General features: G+C 40.1%; 1 protein-coding gene across 5 annotated transcripts; it reads left to right on the top strand.

The window, feature by feature from the left end:
• The first annotated feature begins 2,045 nt into the window (after nt 1-2,045).
• On the top strand, nt 2,046-15,570 carry si:dkey-222f2.1 (keratin, type II cytoskeletal 8). 5 transcript variants are annotated; one of them, XM_039799161.1, is made up of 10 exons: nt 2,046-2,538; nt 8,534-8,742; nt 8,837-8,897; nt 9,984-10,079; nt 11,497-11,661; nt 12,533-12,658; nt 12,745-12,888; nt 13,732-13,808; nt 14,507-14,553; nt 14,879-15,570. In XM_039799161.1, exons 1-10 carry the CDS (start codon nt 2,227-2,229, stop codon nt 14,986-14,988), a joined length of 1,347 nt encoding a protein of 448 aa, XP_039655095.1. In that variant the 5' UTR covers nt 2,046-2,226; the 3' UTR covers nt 14,989-15,570. The 5 variants fall into 5 exon arrangements, with proteins under 5 accessions (XP_039655095.1, XP_039655098.1, XP_039655099.1 ...); XM_039799164.1 differs by lacking the exon at nt 2,046-2,538 and adding an exon at nt 6,314-6,346; XM_039799165.1 differs by lacking the exon at nt 2,046-2,538 and adding an exon at nt 7,007-7,021.
• Nucleotides 15,571-17,985: the final 2,415 nt, after the last annotated feature.

The raw sequence follows: 17,985 nt of genomic DNA, 5'->3' as shown, positions 1-17,985 counted from the left end.
CCGCCCCCCCCTTTCCTCTTACACTCACACACTCATTCTGTCAAGGCTAGTGTTAAAGGGAATAGAAGAACTGTTTGGATCACATAACTACTTGTATGTGAAAGAGGTCAATTGTAGTGATGAGCCCACAGATAACCGACTCTACGTAGCTTTAATCTTCTTTCAGCTCTTAGTTTTGGTTAATGGTCCACATGGTTCATTCTCATCACAGCAGGCAGCTGTTTTCAGAGAAGGAGCTGTACCAAAACAGCTACTTTACACTCTGCTCAGCTGCAGACAGTCAGTCAGAGAGCAGCTGGTGAACAGAGTGGAGCATTTAGCAGCTAAAAAGACAGATATTTCCCTCAGGAGTTGGCGGAGACCAAAAACAACTAACCCAGAGAGAGAATACTGGACTAATGAACATTCATCAGGTGGACACAAACACATGAATCTCCATGTTGCTCTGTAAATGCTGGATGTGGAAATGTTAACAAGTTCAACATATCCACTTGAAGGTGATGATATGGCAGAGTTTACATTGTTGCTGCTACACACAACTCTCCAAAGCAAGTCCTCCAAACCATACAATGATATTGGTTTTTCATTCTTACCCTCTAGTACGACCCACAGGAGCGTTTCATAAATGATCGGCCCTAGCGGTGGAAGAAAATACAACCCACAGGAGCTTGTTCCGTCCTCATATCTAAACCTGAGAACATAACGGTTGCGGTTTTAAACATGACGTTAAGGATATGAAACGGTCGCAGTGTGGTTACATTGAGGCACCAAAACTACATAGTTATGTTTAGAAAAAGCTCGTGGTTTGGGCTCAAATCAGACACCACTTCTGGTTACGCGCGTGACTTGGAACGAGACGTAGTTTAGTTCCGTAAAGTAAAAAGCTAAATTGCAGTTAACTTTTATTTTCAAATGGGACACATACCCGGTCTCCTGGGTGAGAGTCCTGTGCTTGTTGACTCGTAAACCACCCCACCCTGCCTCCTAACGCATAATTTGGTGCTCTTAAACGTGTTTCATACTTCTTGCATTCAAGAAGTATAAAACACGCGGTGGTTGCCGCGAACAGTCTGGTTGTTCCTACTGATTGCAGTCAGAGCGGCTCCAAGAACGAATTTATTCTCTTCTGTAGCCAATCATTGCATTCTGTCCCTGTTGTTACAAAATCTTGGGGTTGGAAGTTTGGCGCTCAGGCTCTGCGCCCCCTCCGCGCACAGACGCCAGGCCACAGTTGCGTCATATTGCCGTCCACGCGGCCACAACCGCCCTGAACGCAAGAAGCATGAAACCTGTTTTTTACTTTGCCAGCTTACTAAAAAGTACGATTTGCTCCCGTCATAATTACTACGGCCTCAGGAGGGCGCTGCAACTATAAACGTAAAAATAAATCGTAATTGCTGCTTAAACAAACGACTTATGTGGCTGTTTTTCAGGAGGACGTCAAAAACATTAGTTATTGTAGGTTTAAACGGACTGTATGTGTTCAAATAGATTCAGATTGTCGCATTAAACTATGATGTAAACAGGACGCAAAGAAAGGTACGATAACCGCACATACACATCAGTTGACATGGTTAACCAGCCTGAGGCAGTAGCCTACAGTGAAAATAAGTAGAAAATTGGACACATCGGACAGTAGTTAAGCCTTTTTTTCCCAAAAGGACTCCAGTGAAGTTTACTGGTTATTTTATGGATTAGATGTTTCCTTTGGGAGGGTAAATGATGACCTTTTTCAGTTTTTTTGCGTAAAAACATCACCTGTTTGTGAGAAAAGAACAGTAACTTATTGACATTCCCCCCTCAGAAAGTCTGAAAAGTCCCTAGATATCTGACACCACATCTCCGTGGTGCTCCAGCTTCTCTTCTCCTCCATCGACTCCCCCCCCCCTCACCGGGGGGTGGTTTAAAAGATCACGAGACACCTGAGACGTCCCACTGCGGTCTGACATTAGTACCTACCTGCTAACACTTTTCTTTGCGTCTCGTTGACTCAGTTCTCACCTCTGTGGGTTTTCTGCAAGTCTTGCATCTTCTTAATAACCTGCATTTTTATTACAAACATCTCCTTTCTCTTCCCAATCTCTTCTTCCTCTAGCTGTCTGTTTTCCATTCCATCTGTCTCAGTCTTTTCCATCTGCTTCTCTGCTTTTATACCTCCATCTTTGTGTCCAACCACCTCTCACACTCCCTTTCCTCCTGCATCCTACCACCAGCTGTGCCTCCACCATGAGTCTGAGTCGGACCAAGAGAATCAGCTCCAGTAGCTCGGTCCGGAGCAGCAGCGGGTCCAGGAGGCTGAGCGGCTTCAGTCCAGGTCAGGGGGGTTTCAGTGGCATCTCCCTGAGCAGCAGCTCTCTCTACGCGGGGGCCAACGGGCACCACCACGGCCTCGGGTCCCCGCTGGCCGCCCTGTCGGTCAACAAGAGCCTGCTGGCCCCCCTGAACCTGGAGATCGACCCCAGCCTGTCCATGAGCCGGGCCCACGAGAAGGAGCAGATCAAGAGCCTCAACAACCGCTTCGCAACCTTCATAGATAAGGTAAAGAAACCTGAGGAGGAAGCCAATTAACCCTCGTGTTGTGCTCGGGGCAAATTTGACCCATTTTCAAAAAGTTTCTATATCAGAAATTTGGGTTTTCTTTCAACCAAACTGTAAAAAAAAAAAAAAGAAATGCTCCTCACAGGTAAAATAAATGATCAGTACACTACTTTCATTGAATTTGGGTGTTTTATTCAATTACATAGCATCTAAAAAAGAACTGATACAAGAATGTTGAAAAAAGTGACCAAAATATTGGGAAAAACTTTAAAAATGTGGGGAAAAATCAACAAAAAAAAGAAGACAAAAAACGTATGGAAAGCTTCCAAAATATTGGGATAAAGTGACAAAAATTTTTTTTTTTTAAAGTGACGGAAAGCAACTAAAGTGTCAAAAAAAGACTACCAAAACGTTATAAAAAATTTAGTTTCAAATTTTGACCCAGAAAAACTAAACGTTGCATGGTCGACGGGAAGGCAACACAAGGGTTAATCAATTACTGAAAATCAGTGGTGGAGAGTAACATAAAGTACTTGTACTTTATTTGAGTACTTCTATTTACTGCCACTTTATATTGTACTCAAGAGTGAAATGTATTAGTTGATTGTAAAAATGTAAGGTGCAATGTTCTAGATTAAGATCCAACTTTATTGATCCCTTGTTGCAATTCTACTACCAGCAGTATATAAAGTATTTAAAATCAGCTTCACCTTTACATGCTGCAACAATGAAGTGATGAACACATTAATGCACCAATAATTAGAATCCAATAATTGAATATACATTCTGAAAAGAGCCATTCTGCATGACTAGCACTTTTACTTTTGGTACTTAAGCGTGTTTTGACGCTAATCATTTTGTACCTTCACTTAAGTAAATACTTGAATGCAGGACGTTTACTTGTAGTATTTCTACACTGTGGTATTAGATCCGAGTACTTTGTCCACTACTGCAGAAACTTAAACAGCAACTATTTTTGATAATTGATAAATGATGGTATATTTCAAGCCAAAAAAAAGCCAAACACTCTGATTCCAGCCCCTAAAATGTGAGCATTTGCTGCTTTCCTCTATTATATTGTTGTAGATTAGATAGAGGTATTGGTCGGACCAAAGGCTTTGGGAATTTGTAATTGTAATTTTCCACTATTTTCTTTTTTTTTTTATAGAATAATGAATTGGCCTGTTACTACTTCAACTTATGAATTGAATTCACTGGACTTAATAAGGCATTAAGGCAAAACTGTTAAAAGAAGAAATAACACATTCTTTTTTCCTGAGCAATGAAACGCGCTCAACCTCATACAATCAACCTCCAGATTGCTGCTACAGCATGTCTTGGTCTGGTTTGACCAAACTTTAGAGAGATCTAGCTATTTAGCTGATATTACTGAGTTTGCTGTCTTTATGACAATGTTTTAGAACTTACTTTTATCCCTGCCTGCCACTTAAACACACTAAAGTTACATAAGCTCTCTTTAAAATGACCTCAATCTCTGCCGATGATTTGCATTTGATGTGTTTTCATGAAATGTGTTCATAAGCCCCAAAATGTTGACACATTTTCTTAATATAAAATAAAACATTAAACTTTGTTCAAACAGCATCTGTAACCAACCTTGTAAAAGCATGTGTACCACAGGCAATTCCTTTCACATTGTCACATCATTTCACACATTGTAATGATAAAAAATATTGATTTTAGCCGCTTTAAGAACTCAAGCTGACCCTACAGTACATGAAGACCTATAAAAGGTCCCAAAAATAACACAAGCTAAGCTCATGTGTAAGAGCCTGAATGGGCGAATAACTACAGTACAGTCATCAGAGTAAAACAGTGGCTGTTAACTGGGGAAGTAAATGTGAGAAGTAGCTGGAGAACCCATTTTCAACAGAAGCAGAAGCAGTGAGCCGCTCTGTGATAGGGCCGGACTTTGAGAGCGTGCTTAGGTAACATCTCTGCTTTCTCACGGAGTCGGTAACACACTTTCACAATAGAGCCTTTGTTGGCTTCTCACATCAGCGGAGATACACTTCAGGCGTACAGAGACAGAGTGCTGGGCTGGGCTGGGCGGAGGTCCAAATGTCCAAAACTAACCTCTGCTTTTCTGAGTGCTAATTTACAATTTTTTTTCAAACACTTAGTATTGGTCTGGAAGGATGAAGATATGTCCTGGGATCGTTCCACCGAGTTTCTGGTTCAGAGCAAAATATGCAGAATGTTATTCATTTAACGTGCAAAGTCAAGAAAAAGGTAACAAAATGGATAACTATTTGAATTAAATAATATTTAATGATGACATATATGACACAAGCCATATAAAATACATCCATTACAGTACAATAGAAATATAATGTACATATATTAGAAATACCAATCATAATAACCACAATAAAGATAACAATACTAGTAACAATACAGTGATATTGTATCATTTTATTATGGTGATATAAGAAATTAAAACTGTATATTAAAATAGTGTTAAAGTTAGCATAAATTATAAAAAAAACAGCTGGTAATATCTTATAGAAAATACATGTTTGACCTCATATCATTGCCTCCCATCTAAACTGCCTGTAGAAAACTACATTTTTATTTTGATCGGCTAAACATCCTTAAATTACATTCAAAGTATGGGTAAAGAGTGGTGTCGATGTCTGAGTTTGCACACATGCATTGGCTGCAAAGAGATTAAAATAGGTCTGGAATTGTTTTATTTTATTTTATTTTAAATGCTCACAAGGGTGTTATCCATTTCAGACTGCCAACGTGTTTGCTGTAAAAAAAACGTATGTGGTCTAAAACCCTGATCAATTTTGCAGAAAAAGTTACCCCCCCAAAATCCGTTTCAGTGTTCTAAGACAAAATATTGTGAAACCTCCCAGAAACGTTTGAAGCTCGTCTCCATCCGTCTCTGTCAGTGAGACTGATGTTGTGACTTCAGGTGACTCACAAAAGAGTCTTTGTTTGTATTGGCTCTAAGCTGCAGAGAGAGGTGAGGTGATTTTGACCTGGATTCTTTTGGACTGAACTCATTGAAATAAATTCAAACCTGGAACCTGCTTGGTGCAGCTACGTTTGGGCAAGAATCAATTAAATGTAAGACAGCAGTTGTCACTCTAGATTTTCCTAGCTGGTACCATAGGCGTAATTTACAACCCAAAGTTACGCCTTGGCTGGTCTATGAGTGAAATTATGAACAGTGAGGCAGTAAGACCTCTTCTTCTACTCTTCAGAACTGTTGAAAGGCAAAGTCAAGTAATCGGACTAATAAGCAAATCCTACAATTACCGGTGTAATCCAGCCCGCCTGGCCCCACCATTAAACATTAAAGAGCTGCTCCCCTCTTGCAGGGAGGTCATTAGCCTGATGCAACAGGCAGACAAAGTTGTATTTGTTGCAGGATGATTACCCAGTTTAAATCACAGCGAAACATGATAGTATTTATTGATACGGAGTGTTGCAGAAATGAGCCTGATCAGTCGACTAAAACACAGAAACTTAAAAAAAAAAAAAAAAAAAAGAGCCAATAATTCAGTGAATGCATCTGGGATTTAAAAAGCCATTTAAACCCCCGAATCAGTGGTATTTAACTACTTGATATTGAAGCTTTCTGTCCCATTTCCGTCCCATTGAGTTGTTGTGCTGTTACCTGATAAACCAGGTCAGCGTGGTGTGGTTGTGTCTCCGAGGGAGATTATTCTGTTCTGAACAGAACACGGGCTTTGTGTTCAAGGGGAGGAGGTATAATAGGTGGTGGACAGACCCGTCCGCAGGCAGGAAACACGAGCCGTGCAGATACAGTCAGGTGTTGAGATCGAGCTGCTTATCTGCTGGAACGATGCCGTTTCTTTAACCTCTGTTTATCCAAGGAAGGACGTTATTCTACTGCTGCAACTAACTTTTATTTTAATTATTTATTTTAATTAAAGCTGCAAGCTGCGACGAACGGGCCCGTGCACCTCCTGGCATGTCTGGGGTACTGGCAGGACGCCGGTCGACGCAGCCATGCATTTGCATGATAATTGAACAGCGCGCAGAGTGCCGGGCGATGGATACGATGTATTGCAACTACTTCCTGTTAAGTGGCTAAATGCACAAAATGGCAGCATGCATTTTGATGCTCTATATCGAGTGTGGACCACACAGTTTTAACTTTCATGTATATTGAATGATGTTTGTCACATGAGGCTGACTTCATGTTGCCAGTAGGAGGCGCTATGACTGTGAGTCAATGTTGTCATGTAGATGTCCTCGGGCCTGGTCTCTGGTCATGCGTGATTAGTTTGGGGCAGATTGGACAATGTACAGTCTTGTTACAAACCACTTCCTGTTTTACGTCATTAAGTTGAATCTACTGTGGTGGAACGTTATTAGACATGAAGGAATGTATGATTTGTGCATTGTCATGCTTTGCTCTGAGAGGCATGAGAGTCCTTCCCACTTGGCAGGCTGTATGTAAAGAGGCTCCGGGTGTCTGGAGGTAAAAGATAAAGATAAGGATGTTGATGATGGTGATGTTCCTGCCTCGGGCAGGCTGTCTCTCAAGATAAATAGTCTTAACAAGGGTTACATATAGTTTTGCCTCCTCCATGGTGGCGGGATTATGTCATTCTGTATAACATGGGACATACAGTATAGGGCTGAGTGACTGTAATGTTACTTCAATTTTTGATATGACTCCGTGTCCATGCACACATGCTGTACCAAGATCTTCTCTGACTTCAAATTTGTGTTGGAATAAACATATTTTCAAGAAAGGACAACTAGTGCCTAGTCCACACATACAGTACAGAACAAGTATTCTTGTTCACTAATAATTGATCTTTCGAACTCTTTCCAGGGTGAAAATTTACCGAAACTCTATTTCCAGTGTTGAGGCGTAGACAGCAAAAACATAGATTTTGTCTTGTAACGTCAGAGTGTGAGCCGTTATCTCTTTTGTCACAAATGAGGCGATAGTTCGTGCAGTGGCGGACATGGCTAAAATAGTGCTAACCGCTTACCGTACAGGACTTTTTACATGTTTATCAGGGGTGTCGCATTGGGAGTGGAAATGGGACTGAGTACCCAGGGCCCTCATGTAGGAGAGTCAAAAAAAGATGCTAGAATGAATAGCTGTGGATGCAGGGAGGGGCCCAGAATTTTGTGTTACGCCCCTGATGTTTACACATAATGTACTGTTAATTTTCCACTATATTGAGGAACCGAGGTGTCGGAGTGTTCCATTGCTGCCATGTCGCCTTCTGGTAATAATTTTTTCAGGCCTCTTATTGGCCAACATGGCTTTACGGTAAGGGTTTTATCGCCGCCTGTTGGTTTAGCATGCTCTAGGCAGCACTTTAATGTGTTTTTGCATTTACATAGGATGGAGATTTTTTTTTTAAACAGCTTCATAAAACATAAAAGCTTGTCTTTAAAGCAAAGGAAATAAAAAATGTTTGCAAAATACCCATGTACATGTGAATGAGACCTAAGGCTCATTGTGTATTATTCATCAAAGTGAAGATTGAGCAGAAGTTTTCAATCATTTGGTCTATAAAATGTCAGAAAACAGGGAAAAATGTCCATTACAATTTCCTAGACCTAAAAATGACATCTTCAAATTCCTTATTTTCTTCGACCAACAGTCCAAAGCAATTGGACCCATAATTCACTGAACGACAAGTGAGCAATGTTGTTACGTGTTAGCACGATGGATTGAATCAGATTAACACCAACAGGTGACCAGAAACCGGGACGGCTGCCTTGTTTCAGAAACAGACACTACGCTTTGTATTTCTGTCATACCTTTCCTACTATTAATTGAAGTTTTTTAACAAGTCAAAGATGATTATTTGATAAGGAACTATAGATAGCTAGTTAACAAGCACAAATCTGACCAGATGTATCATGTCAAAACATGCAGTATGCCTGTTAGAAGATGCATTTTGGGATCCCGGAAACCCTTTAACAGCTCTTGGTATCTAATTTATTTCCCACCTCCATTATTCAGGTACGCTTCCTGGAGCAGCAGAACAAGATGCTTGAGACCAAGCTGGAGCTGCTGCAGGGCCAGGGGGTGGGCCGGTCCAACGTGGAGCCCCTGTTTGAGGCCTACATGGCGGGGCTGAGGCGCCAGATGGACCTGGTCAACAACGACAAGACCAAATTGGACGGGGAGCTGAGGAACATGCAGGGCCTGGTGGAGGACTACAAACACAAGTGAATAAAGTCACTGCGGTGGTAAATAAAGTCACCGTGAGTTCTGTACTATCTCATGGTATATCACTGTATCGGTGTCCTGTCTCTGTTACAGATATGAGGACGAGATTAACAAGAGAAACAACCTGGAGAACGACTTTGTAATCCTAAAGAAGGTCAGCATGCACACACATTCATTCATACTTTACAGGTGTGGTGAGTAAGATGAACCACTCTATTGTACTCATTGTCTCCCTCTCTACATTCATGCATCAGAATCCACGTCATGTCAGTGTCACATGAGAACAGCAGCAGAGTCCATGTAAGACAAATCTGGCTTTATGGCCCGACTATCAGTTGGAAAATGTACCATTTAATTCAATTCAATTTTATTTATAGTATCAAATCATAACAAGAGTTATCTCAAGACACTTTACAGATAGAGTAGGTCTAGACCACACTCTATAATTTACAAAGACCCAACAATTCCAGTAATTCCCCCAAGAGCAAGCATTTAGTGCGACAGTGGCAAAAAATGACTTAAACTTTATAAAATAATTTCTTTGCTATTGGATTATTTTGAGGTATGCTAGTGGAAAATGTTAGTGGTGAACACATTCATCATACCTGCTACACATCAGCATTTTAGCAGGCTCCAATGGTGGATGAAGTATTCAGATCCTTGACTTAAGTAAAAGCACTAATACCACACTGTAAAAATACTTATAAATAAGTAAGAAGTCCTGCAATGAATTTGTTGCTTAAGTAAAAGTATGTAAGTATCATCAGAAAATGTACTTAAATGTATTAAAAGTAAAAGTACTCAATACAGAAAAATCCTCACATTTTTGAAAGTGGAAATGATCCAAACTGTTCTGTCATTCAACAAAATGATTAATCAGCTGATCATTTCAGCTGGACTTGTAGGCCGTTATATTGTTGGGTATGTGTAGTAGTTTGATTTATGATAAAACATTGTATTTTATAAACTATATGGGTTTTGTGTGCAAAAATCTTAATGTGTAAAGTAGTAACTAAAGCTGTCAGACAAATGTAGTGGAGTAAAAAGTACAATATTTCTCTCTGAAATGTAGCGGAGTAGAAGTAGAAAGTGGCATGAAAAGAAAATACTCAAGTATCTTAAATTTGTATTTAAGTACAGTGCTTGAGTAAATGTACTTAGTTACAGTCCATCACTGGCAGGCACTCCGAGCTGCTGTTACATCTGTGTGGTATTTGTGTGTGTGTGTGTGTGTGTTCAGGATGTCGACTCGGCCTACCTGGTGAAGGCCGATCTGGAGGATAAGGTGGGAGCTCTGACGGATGAAATCAACTTCCTGCGCAACGTCTATGAGGAGGTACTGGAACTTTTTAAAATGCTTTGAAACATTGAAGCTAATTTTATCAAAACAGTCACCTTCCTTCTTTTCTTTATTTGCACACTCTGGTATGCAGTTATTTCCTTCTGTGTCACACTTTCCTTTGGTTCGTTGTCTCTGTGTCCCGACTCATTGGAGAGTTGACTTCAAACACTAACTGCCTCTGGGATGCTAAACGGAAATCTTTCTTCTTTTGTTGTTGTTACGTATTGTCTGTGTATTGGAACACAAAACCCCTTAACAGGAAAAGTATTCATAGTATCCCCTAAAGAGCTTTGATGCTCTGCAGCTGCACAGAAACAGGCCTGGACATGTAGTTCGTTGATTAATTATTTTATATATTTTAATAACTGATTAATCAGTTTGAGTCATTTTTTATAATATTTTTTTTTAAACCCTGATTACAGCTTCTTAAAGCTTTAGTGCGTAACTTTTTTCATATTAATGAACGTTGGTTACATTCAAGCCATTGCCAAATGAGTTGATACAAAGCAATGTAGCCTACCAGCTCAACCAAACTATCTCTGTTTTTCTCAGCATGGCTATGTTTACAAAATGGTGTCGTCCGGCAACTTTCGATCATAGAAGCTTGAGCGATGCGTTTTACATCACCGCTGAGAAAGAACAACAGCAGCATTCAGCTTTGGAGACAAAGAGGGCATAACAATTACAAGATAATGACCTCTTCTGAAGAGTCCATCCTGCTTTTTTAATCCTCCGTGTCCTCCTTGGCTACTAGCAACTGCGTGGAAGAGGGATGGGGGCGGTGCGCACTAACCGAAGGCTTGTATCATGTGGATGCAACGACAGTGTTGTTGCCATTACTTAGAATTCCTCATGGGGGAGACAGAAACTACGTACTATAGCTTTAAATGTGAATATTGGTTTCTTCACTCCTCTGTGACAGTAAACTGAATATATTTAAGTTGTGGACAAAACAAGACATTTGAGGACATCACCTTAGGCTTTGGGAAACACTGATCAACATTTTTCACCATTTTCTGACATTTTATAGACCAAACAACTAATCACAGAATAATCAACAATAAAAAATAATCATTAGTTGCAGCCCTAGCAAAGAAAGAAAACATTTCATAGTATTTTTGTTACTTTTTTGTTCATGGTTATAATGTTAACGTTAAATACCTAACACATGTCTGAATAGTCAAAAAACTACAAGTGAACTGATACCGTCATCTTAAACGTGACATCACAATGCCATACTCACCTAATCTTCGTAACGGTTCAACAAAGAACCACACAACAATATCCAATTTGAAACAAAATTTAAAAAACTGAATAAATAGTCAATTTAAACAGATTTGATCCAATATTGTTTCAAAGTCCTATTTCCACGTGGCTCATCAGTAACAGCATGTTATGTTTCCTTCCCCAGGAGCTGCGTGAGCTGCAGGCCAGCATTAAAGACACATCGGTGGTGGTGCAGATGGACAACAGTCGCAGCCTGAACATGGAGCAGATTGTAGCTGAGGTCAAAGCCCAGTACGAGGAGATCGCAGCCCGCAGCCGAGAGGAGGCCGAGGCCTGGTACAAGACCAAAGTAAAGACCAGGAAACAGGAAGCTGAGTATAAGAGCCCAGGAACAGAGTTGTAATCTATTATATCAGCCTACAGCGTGTACTGCAACAGAGATATTAAATATTCGACTCACATCTCTGAACAAAAGAGGCGACAAGTTTTTATTTGAGAGTGAAATCCAAAACTAAAACACAAGCTGAACTAAGACATTTGAGATGATTGGTGTTGGAGGAAGTATTTAGTTAATTTACTTAAGTACAAGTAGCAATACCACACTGTGAAAATACTTCATTAAAAGTTCAAACATTAAGCAAAAGTATAGGAGTATTAGCAACAAGATCAAAAGTTCTCATTATGCAGAATTCCCTCTCAGTGTTGTATCGTATTATTAGTGATATATAATCCGTACTTCAATGCTATAGTTAGTGGAGTTGGAGCTAATTTTAAGTACTTTATATACTGTTTTGTATTTTCATCTATAAAGTGCGTCATCTTTTATAAACTGATCTTATGTTTTGTTTACAAAATCTTAATCTGAAAAGTAACTAGTAATTTTTAGTGTTAAATAAATGTGTAAAAAGTACAGTAATTCCCTCTGAAATGTGGTGCAGTAGAAGTATAAAGTATAGGAAATACTCAAGTTAAGTACTTCAAATTAGCACTTAAGTACAGTAGTTAAGTAAATGTACTGTTGACCACTGAAGACCTCTCCTCTGTTTTTATAAGTTTCAGATCAGCCAAATTACAAAATAACATGTTTTCTCATTAACTTTGAGTAATATCCAAACAAATCCATCTCTCAGATTTTTGTGATTCTCAGAAGAATCTCTAACTTTTTTGTCCAAAGAGAGATGGCAGTGATGCCGCTAATGTTGCCCCTCCTCTGTCTGTAGTTCGACCAGATGTCGGTGCAGGCGAGTCAGTACGGAGACGAGCTCCGCGTGGTGAAGGGAGAGGTGGCCGAGGTCAACCGCTTGATCAGCCGGCTGCAGAGCGAGATCGAGGCTGTCAAGGCTCAGGTACAGCTACAGGAAATATGCAGCTCTACAGAACTTGATTTTGTAGATTGAATTACATCCAGCATGGATGATTTGTCCCCCCTCAGCGTGGCAATCTGGAGAACCAGCTGGGTGAGGCCGAGGAGCGCGGAGAGCTGGCTGTGAAAGAAGCCAAGGCCCGGACCAGAGACCTGGAGGACGCTCTGCAGAGGGCCAAACAAGACATGGCCAGACAGCTCCGAGAGTACCAGGTGAGCCAGAGAGAGGTGGGGAGAAGAAAGAAAAGATAACCGAGAATATACAGGAAGGAGCAGAATCAAGGGTCAAGCTTCATAAGCCTCTTTCCGACCAAGTAGTTACAGGAATGTAGTTATAGGAACAGTCCACTTCTAAACAGTTCTACTAACTACTCTCCCCCCAAAACCGGTTTTGCCATTTGCATTCACACTGGCCAAGTGGCCATAAGAACTGACCTTTTGTTATTATAATCACAGCCATCTAATCACCACTATGCGGAAAAGGGAAAACGGAAAAGACCCTGCCCTGAAGTAGGAGCTGCAAAAAAAACTCCGTTGGAAAGTGGCTATAGTTATCAAAGGGAGGGTTAAACTGACGGGTTAAAGGTCCCCTGAAGACGCTTTGTCTCTCATCAGAGAGACTTCTTCAGTTGTCTCTGAACGGTAGAGAAACCAAGCTGTGTAACCTCTGGGTCGGTGTCAAGATGATCGATACTGCTTGGGTCGTTGTGGTCGTTGGAGACACCCGAGGCCAAGTCTCAACCACCATCGTTGGCGTTCTCGCATCAGGCCAGATGTGAGTGTTTGTCTGGTTTCCTGGGAAGAGATGATAGAACAGGATAGTAAGGGGGTCATGGTAAGTGGTGTTGAGCACTAACAAACAAAGTGGTATTGATCATGTTGACAGCAACCCCACTGAGATTACCCCCTATCGTTCAGTCAGAACTGTCGAAGTCTCGGAGCACCTTTCCAAGTCCAGTTGGCCTTAAGCTTAAACCTTCCCTGGATAACTCTCCAGTTATATGAAGTCATATTGGTCTAAAAATTCTGAGTTTCTTTTTTCTTCTTCACTTGCAGGACCTGATGAACCTTAAACTGGCTCTGGACATTGAGATCGCCACCTACAGGAAGCTGCTGGAGGGAGAGGAGGACAGGTAAGAGAAGAAGAAGAAGTGAGCGCATACTTTTTCTTTTAACTTTTAGTACGTACTGCAGCAGCCCTTACAAAGTATGTACTGTTGCATATGCATACAATAGGGGCATACTACTTCTTGAATAATGTTGGGCTGTAAACAGGTTCAGGCTTTTAAAAAGCTGTCAATCAAAATGTATTCGTCGGGCTCGGGCCGAATTCTGTCGGGCTCGGGCCTTGTTGGGCCGCCTAACTTTTAAGGCCCGAATACAACTCTATCTGTCACTGCATCGATGCAGAATCGTCCAGATCTGCATCGTGATGCATCGATGCAATGATTAATTTGGGACAAGGGCCATCCTCGACTAACACTCACGCTGTATGATTTTGTCAACTAGTTTAGTTGATTTAATCGAAACATCTGTAAAACGGAGTTTCTTCACAAATAATTATGCAAAAACACCGCTTTAAATCTTGTCACAGAAATGTGCTTACACGTTTCTTGGAAATAAGTCATTCAGCATGAAAAATCATAAAACAATGACTAAGGGACTAAAGAACCAAAATGACCGATTAGTCAACAACACGACTAAGGGGGGCCCTAATTGAGATATTAAATCATTTTTCTGGCATACCAGATAGTAGTATGGGTACTGGAACACAGGAAGTTACTTCTTCAAAACAACACACCAACTAACCTCTCTGTTTGTTTTTCGGCAGAATTGGACATCAGTCCATCCTCAACATCCAGACCATCTCCAACTACAGTAAGTAACTATATGGAGCTCCACTCACACTGAGGAGGGTGTAGACTCCTAAACCTGTCCATAACCTTCACAATCTTTCTGTACTGGCACGCAATTAAAAGTAAACGCAGTGCTAATGCAGGATAGTTTTCTTTTGGGTTTGTGTTTAACTGTCTGCCTTCTCAATGACATATTCCACTTTTTTTCAATTTAATTATTTGACTGTTAGAAAATTAAGTCTTTTGGGTTAACCGCAATGTCAAGTACTTTACTGATACAAGTCTCTCTCTCTCTCTCTCTCTCTCTCTCTCTCTCTCTCTCTCTCTCTCTCTCTCTCTCTCTCCAGGCACTAAAAGTACTAATGGCTACCACAGCAACAGCTGCTCTCCTGCTCCAAAACTGCTGATAAAGACAACTGAGACCAGAGATCACTCTCACAGATACAGCAGTCACTGAGAGGACACACACAGCATGCAGGCAGTGGTGGGATGTAACTAAATACATTTACTCAAGTACTGTACAATAGTACAACTTTGAGCTACTTTACTTTTCATGCTACTTTAGACTTCTACTCCACTACATTTCAGAGAGAAATATTGTACTTTTTACTCCACTACATGTAACCGACTCTAAGGAAGGTGTATTAATAAGGTAACCTCTTCAGAGCTTTATTTTCTTAGTTTCCTCTTTTCATATTATGAGTCCTTTATTTTGGCGCCTCATAGCGGAACATTAATCTTGCATCTAAAGGGGGACGGGGGGGACTAGTTTTGTGAGACACACTACATTCATCTTGACAGCTTTAGATAGTAATTCTAAATAATGACAACAAAACTGTCGGCACATCCACATGATACAAGCCTTCCATTTTCACTGCAGGACTTTTACTTTATATGTATTTTTAGTTTTGTATTAGTACTTTTATTTTCTCCACCACTGCATGCATGTACTACTGTACACGATTATACACCCACAAGAAACATGTGGATACGCACACACACACACACACACACACACACACACACACACACACACACACACACACACACACACATATTATATATATATATATATATATATATATATATATACACATACACACACAGCACACACACACACACACACACTTCATTAACAGGTGTCTCTAAATAAGTGTGGTGCAGGTCATTTCTAACTTTTACTTATTGTAGAATAATGGGGGAAATCATCTAAACATGAAAATTTAAGTAGTGGGAATTGTTGTTTCTAATATTATTTACATTATATAAAGAGCTTTAATGTATTTACTGTTGTCTGTTGGGAGCATTTTCATTCAGACCTTAATTGAACTCAGCAGCATCAGGTCTTTTTGGTTTCTAACAAACACTGTAGTAAACTGCTCAATTAGTTTCTATGATCAATTAATCTGGGGCGAGATTAGAAAAATATTGTAGTGTTAGAGGTGTGTTTAGATATGCATTTTATATCCAACAAAGAGTTTTGTGCCAGTTCAGACTTTTACTCTGAAGGTCTTTCGTGAACATTTTCTCGATGCTATTATCAGATAAACTGCTGGTCTTTAGCTACAGCTGTGGTTGTTGGGTTTAAGTTCCTTTATTACTTTTCTGCTGTTGCTTCCACAAATAAAATGAACATAAACAAAAAAAGCTCTGGAGTTTTTATTATTATAAAAAAAAAATTAAAGGTGCAATATGTAATATTGACAGCTAGTGTTTAAAAATCGTCTCCCCCCTCCTCCCCAGACTCGAAGTTCACATAGTCAGACATTACTCCACAGCACAGCGGAGTAGCTAACGTTGCTGGCTATATTGACAGTCATAAAAGACCGTGCTCACGCGGAGCTCTGTACCCAACTGACAGACACACTTTTTCGGCTTAGAATTATGGTAGGAACCGCCAAAAACACAACAACCTCGCCGTCCTCTCCACCCGACGGACAGACACACTTCCTAGGCTTAGAATTAGAGTAGGAACCGCTAAAAATAAAACCACCTTGCTGTCCTTTCCACCCGACTGAACACACTTTATTGGCTTAGAATTACGGCAATGATCGCTAAACACACTGCAAACTCACGGTCCTCTTTTTCCGATTTACAGCCTCCCTTTCTTGGCTTAAAATAACTCACCGTTGTCGGCTACGACCGCTGAACAGGCTACACGTTGTAAACAGCCGTGGCACGCTTGCCTGGCCCTCCAGAAACGTTAGCATGGTTAGCACGGTTAGCATGGTAGCATTAGCCAGGACTCACTTCACTGGCTATGTCTCAATTGTTTTTGCAAGTAACCAACTTGGGTACTCTAGCTATATATTTCAATGTGTACACGAATGTTGAAATGGCATAAAATGCCCGTCCCTTGTAGTTGTGATAAATTAGCCTGAAGCTATGCTTACCTGTTCAGGAGGAAATTAGCCAACTCTGTGTCCTTCTGGGCTCTAATCTGTCTCCATCTTTCAAATCCATCTCCAATATTCAGGGTTTGGTATGGCTCTGGCCACGCAACTGTTAGATGACCTTTTTTTTTTACGTCCGGTAGAATTGTTGATCCTGTTCGTTTGTTTGCTGCTTTCATGGCTACGTTACAGCTGTAGCGTGCTGGGTTTACGTTTTTACAGGTATATCTGGCACCCCGAAAACAACACACAGGCCAAAACACAAACTTCCGTCACGGAATGGAAATTTAAAAAGGTGAAAATACTGGCATTAGCATTGTTGTCAGAAAAGATAGTGCTTCAACTTAGCATGTTTCCTTAATATCTGATGACGCATTGGGGTCATTTTTGGATTTGTTACAGTAAATATATTACATATTGGACCTTTAAATGTACTATTAAAATGCTTTAATTTAACTGTGAGGGTAATACAATGTGCTATTTATGAGTAGGCTAATAAACATTTAATTTCATAATCATAATGATTGTTTTTGCACATTTGTTGTATGATTTAAATTCTATTTTTGGGCCTGTTATCAAACATGCCATTCCTGTTTTTATATCCATATGTTATTGTATATCTGTATCATATTGGATATGATTAACATTTGCATTACTTTTCAACATATGTTACAAAAATAAGCTGTGATTCTGAATAAATTAAATTAATGCAAAATATACCTGGGTAATATTGAATGAATTGAATCATATTACACAAAATGTTACATTGGCATATGATAATATACAGTGCCTTGCGAAAGTATTCGGCCCCCTTGAACGTTTCGACCTTTTGCCACATTTCAGGCCTCAAACATAAAGATATAAAACTGTAATTTTTTGTGAAGAATCAACAACAAGTGGGTCCCAATTATGAAGTGGAACGAAATTCATTGGCTATTTCAAACTTTTTTAACAAATAAAAAACTGAAAAAGTGGGCTTGCAAAATTATTCAGCCCCTTTACTTTCAGTGCAGCAAACTCTCTCCAGAAGTTCAGTGAGGATCTCTGAATGATCCAATGTT

The sequence above is a fragment of the Perca fluviatilis genome, chromosome 4, assembly GCF_010015445.1.
Source record: "Perca fluviatilis chromosome 4, GENO_Pfluv_1.0, whole genome shotgun sequence".
NCBI classification, from domain to species: domain Eukaryota; kingdom Metazoa; phylum Chordata; class Actinopteri; order Perciformes; family Percidae; genus Perca; species Perca fluviatilis.
The sequence above is the reverse complement of the archived record's forward strand: the minus strand, read 5'-3'. Positions and strand labels throughout refer to the sequence as shown.

What these genes read in the sequence shown, in the direction of transcription:
- si:dkey-222f2.1 (XM_039799161.1), top strand. Translation starts at nt 2,227, where the DNA reads ATGAGTCTGAGTCGGACCAAGAGAATCAGCTCCAGTAGCTCGGTCCGG. An exon ending in TGCGCAACGTCTATGAGGAG is followed by an intron (nt 10,080 to 11,496) that starts GTACTGGAACTT and finishes TTCCTTCCCCAG; the next exon opens with GAGCTGCGTGAGCTGCAGGC. An exon ending in AGGCCTGGTACAAGACCAAA is followed by an intron (nt 11,662 to 12,532) that starts GTAAAGACCAGG and finishes CTCTGTCTGTAG; the next exon opens with TTCGACCAGATGTCGGTGCA.